General features: G+C 51.5%; 1 protein-coding gene across 1 annotated transcript; it reads right to left on the reverse strand.

Annotated features, from left to right (window-relative positions):
• Positions 1 to 37: 37 nt before the first annotated feature.
• LOC127749910 (zinc finger protein 709-like) lies at positions 38 to 3,623 on the reverse strand. Its single transcript, XM_052269938.1, has 2 exons — positions 3,540 to 3,623; positions 38 to 1,584 (listed from the first exon to the last, which is right to left on the reverse strand). The coding sequence occupies exon 2, from the start codon at positions 1,561 to 1,563 to the stop codon at positions 139 to 141; it is 1,425 nt and encodes a 474-aa protein (XP_052125898.1). The 5' UTR covers positions 1,564 to 1,584; positions 3,540 to 3,623; the 3' UTR covers positions 38 to 138.
• Positions 3,624 to 4,190: the final 567 nt, after the last annotated feature.

A 4,190-nucleotide genomic window follows, 5' to 3' on the forward strand; every position in this document is an offset into this window, starting at 1 on the left:
AAATCTCTATGCCTCTCTCTAAAGCAGAACGCATATCTACTGGTTTAAGAATAAGTTTAATCATTAAAATACAATTTAATCGAACAATGAACCATACACGTTTTTAAGAGCGTCATGCCACAAACCACGGCCCGGTGTCTATAATGAATGCCTTCGAAGGTGAACTTTCATGCTGCCCTGGTGCGCGAAAGTCTTGCCGCACTCGGTGCACTTGTAAGGCTTCTCTCCCGTGTGAGTTCGCTGATGTGTGCGCAAATTACTCGTTTGCGCAAATTTCTTGTTGCACACGACACACTCGTACGGCTTCTCTCTTGTGTGGGTGCGGAGGTGAACAACTAGACCGTGAGCCTCCGAACACTTGTAGTCGCACTCGGTGCACTCGTAAGGCCTCTCCCCCGAGTGCGCTCGCTGATGTTTAAGCAAATAACTGCTTCGCGAAAACTTCTTGTTGCACACGACACACTCGAACGGCTTCTCTCCTGTGTGGGTGCGGAAATGATTTTTAAGTTGTACACTTTCTCCAAATTTCTTGTTGCACACACTGCACTCGAAGGACTTTTCTCCTGTGTGGGTGCGGATGTGTGCACGGAGGTTCGAACTGGTCTGACATTTCTTGTTGCATACAGAGCATTCGTGTTTATAGTGCTGCTCTCCCGTATGGACGCGAAGGTGAGTACGCAGACCGCTAGAATGCGCAAACTTCTTGTCACACAATGCGCAATCATAACGCTTCTCACCCGTGTGGATGCGGAGGTGCACTCGCAGACTGACACCCGTCACAAATTTCTTGTCGCAGAGCGTACACTCAAATGCCTTTTCTCCTGTGTGGGTAAGGCGGTGTACGCGCAGATGACAACTGGCTGAAAACTTCTTGTTGCACAAGTCACACTCGAATGGTCTCTGCCCTGTGTGGATACGATTGTGCGTTTTCAGACTGCTAGGTACCGAGAATTTCTTGTCGCACAACGTACACGCATACGGTTTCTCACCGGTATGAGAACGTTCATGTATTCGGAGATGTTCCCCTCTGCTAAAACTCTTGCTGCAGACACCACATTGAAATGGCTTTTCTCCTGTGTGGGTTCTGACATGTGAGTGCAGTTTTCCACTAGTGGTGAATTTCTTGTCGCACAACGTACACCCGAAGGGCTTCTCCCCGGTGTGGGTACGAAAATGTATTTGCAGATGAACCCTTTGCGAAAATTTCTTATCACACGTAGTGCAGTCGAAAGGCTTCTCGCCTGTGTGGATTCTGAGATGCACTTCCCGTATGCTTTTTGTTGCAAATTTCTTGTTGCACACATTGCACTCGAATAGATTTTTTCCTGTGTGAATGCGAAAATGTTTTTTCAGATTACCCCTTTGCGAAAATTTCTTATCACACATAGTGCAGTCGAAAGGCTTCTCCCCTGTGTGGATTCTGAGATGCACTTCCCGTTTGGCATTCGTTGCAAATTTCTTGTTGCATACATTGCACTCGAATCGCTTTTCTTCCGTGTGGGTTCTCATGTGAATGGCGAGATTTGCAGCTTTCTTGCCGCAATCATCGCATTGAGTCAGCATGCTGATATCCGTCAGAAATACCTGTAAAGGAAAATATTTTAGATTTTATGTTTACTATGTCGACATTCATGAGATCAGTGTTACGACAGAAACGTTTCCTGGAATGGCCTGAACAGGAATGAAGGAGAAAGAGTTCTGTAACGACCACACATACACTGTGAAAGCCGACGAGTAACCCCAGTTTCAATGTTACATTATGCTGATGCAATGTACCAGGTGGCTGATTTCTCTGATTCACCCCGCTCACTTTTGTACTTATACTGTAACGCACGCACGGGTTCGAGCGGGCTTGACTACCGCCCCTGTCAACGGCACCTTACGAGCCGGGTGAGTAAGTAGGCAACCCACCAGCACTTGTAAAGAAGTGAGCCTGGTGTAACAACACCATACCAGGCGGCTTCATACTGTACCGCATGAACGCGTGCGGGCGGGTATGCCTATGCTCGCTGCTGCGCACGGCTTCTTATGGCCCCGTGCGAGGAGGCGACCCGCCTGCACGCGTGCATGCGGTACAGTATAACTGCAAAAGTGCGCGGCGTGAATCAGCCACCTGGTAGAGTCGCCGTTTGGGTCTGAATTCTGGGCCGACGCCGCCCTTTGCGATTTTAGCGCTTGGGCCAGGTGGACCCACCCAAGTCTTTGTTCAGCAGACCTATGCGGCCCACGAGCGAATTAGTCGGGTCAGGCAGACCCAGTTCGGGCCGTCTGGACCCACCCGACCCGTGCTGGGTCTGCTGGACCTGCATGGGCCAGACCGGCCCAGCCGACACAGACCTGCATAGTGTCTTCCCCTCAGCCCGCGTCTCCCCAGGGCTGCCAGGTCCGGAGTGAGTCGAGTCGCCAGAAGAGGGCGCTCGAGTCGCCAATCGTCGCCAGCCGCCCAAGTCGCCAAAAATCGCCCGCCACAGATTCAAATCGCCAAAAATCGCCAACCTTTTAGTGGGATAGCCAAAAAACAAGCAAGGTAAAAATGAACTCGGGTAGCACCAAAGAGTCAGCAAATGTGACAATGTAGCGAGCTGCTGGGCCCATTTCTTAGAAATTCATCTCCCCCGAGCCGGGAAAGTACTCAATCCCTTCGTAATCCTCCCTTCCGTGGGGTCAGGTAGCCCGAGTCGCCCAGGATCGCCAAACTTGGAGCTCAGTCGCCAAAAATCGCCAGGCCAAAACACGAATCGCCAAAAAAATCGCCTGGCGCCAGGCCGTCTTTTCAAGTCGCTAAACCCCACCTAAAATCGCCAATTTGGCGACAAATCGCCAAACCTGGCAGCTCTGCGTCTCCCTGCCCCTCACCCACGATTGACAGCAGACGTCGTAGTGGCGGACGGGTCTACTGTTCTGCCGCTTGACCCAACGAGTAGTATGCTGGGCCAGACGGGCCCGAGCGGGCCCGTCTGACCCGACATCGCCTAGCGCTTGGCCACGCTGGACCCGCGCTGGTCTGACGGACCAGTGTCTCAGACTTCTACTATTTCTACACCAAAAATAATCCGTAGATAGAGGCTGGGTCACTCGGGCCGCCCAAACGGCGCCTCTACCACCTGGTACAAAACTCGCTGTCACTGTCGACTAGCGTGTGTTCTGCAACCTTGGCACTGCAAATTATCTTGCGCAACAATTTATGAACGAATGAAAAGTGAGTAAAGTGAACTTAAACCCCTCCGCCTCTAAATTGTACTAGAAAAAAGTTCTCGAATTGAACCCCTTTCAATGCTTTGGCATGTGTAGATATTTGCTGCAGTTCGACTCCTTGTTGTGGCAGAGAACACACTAGATAAAAAAGTGGAGGATCCACAGCGCTGCCATTTCTAAGCCGCATAAAACAGTATTTTTGTTTCTCGTAAAAACTCGATTTTTTTTTCCCCGCTTCCTGGACCAACTCCAGAAGTGCGTGGGACCCATGAGCCAGCTGGTAGTTGGGGGAGGGGGTGGAATTTAAGGCACTAATGTAAGCTACCTCATCGCAGGGATCGTACCTGAGGTCGGTTACTGTGGGGTCGCGGTCACGGACAGGTCACGGAGCCGCCCTCGACGAACACGTCCCGCTGGCGTCGTGTCGCTCAGCCAACTAACTCGGGGCCGGGTCCTCGGCCCGCACCACACCACACCACCACCCCCACCCGCTGCTCGCCAGGATCCCGTCGTCCAGGCGCCCCCTCGTCGAGGCCGCCAGGCCCGCAGCCCCACCTCAGTGCACGGGCCAGGGCAGGACCATGCTGAGGACACCCGGGGAACCCCCGGGCCGCAGGGTCAGGAATGTCCCCAAGGCGGCCGACGGGGCGAGGCGGGAACCAGAAGAGAAAGGCCCGCTGCTGGATTGGATGAAGAACCTGCTGACCACGACCAGCAGAATAATATTCCATATAAAGCGGCGCAGGAGGGGGGGGGGGGAAGAGGAGAAATTCTACAAGAAAAAAATTATAATTCGCATCGTTATGGAATGCAAAGATACAGTTCACAGGAAGAAAACAACAGACAATACATTAAAAACGAGGCGAAAATCAAGGACATTTTTTACAATGGACCCATTATGGCTTGCTCAAGAATACAATCAGATATAATCGTACAAAAATAAAAGCTGACATAACAATAAGCGAAGTAAAACATGGAAATAGTACACGAGTAAT

This window comes from Frankliniella occidentalis, unplaced genomic scaffold (genome assembly GCF_000697945.3).
Source record: "Frankliniella occidentalis isolate FOCC.00 unplaced genomic scaffold, Focc_3.1 Scaffold106, whole genome shotgun sequence".
Lineage (NCBI taxonomy): Eukaryota > Metazoa > Arthropoda > Insecta > Thysanoptera > Thripidae > Frankliniella > Frankliniella occidentalis.

Excerpts from the sequence above, each read along its gene's own strand:
- LOC127749910 (XM_052269938.1), bottom strand. The coding sequence starts at position 1,563 with ATGCTGACTCAATGCGATGATTGCGGCAAGAAAGCTGCAAATCTCGCC.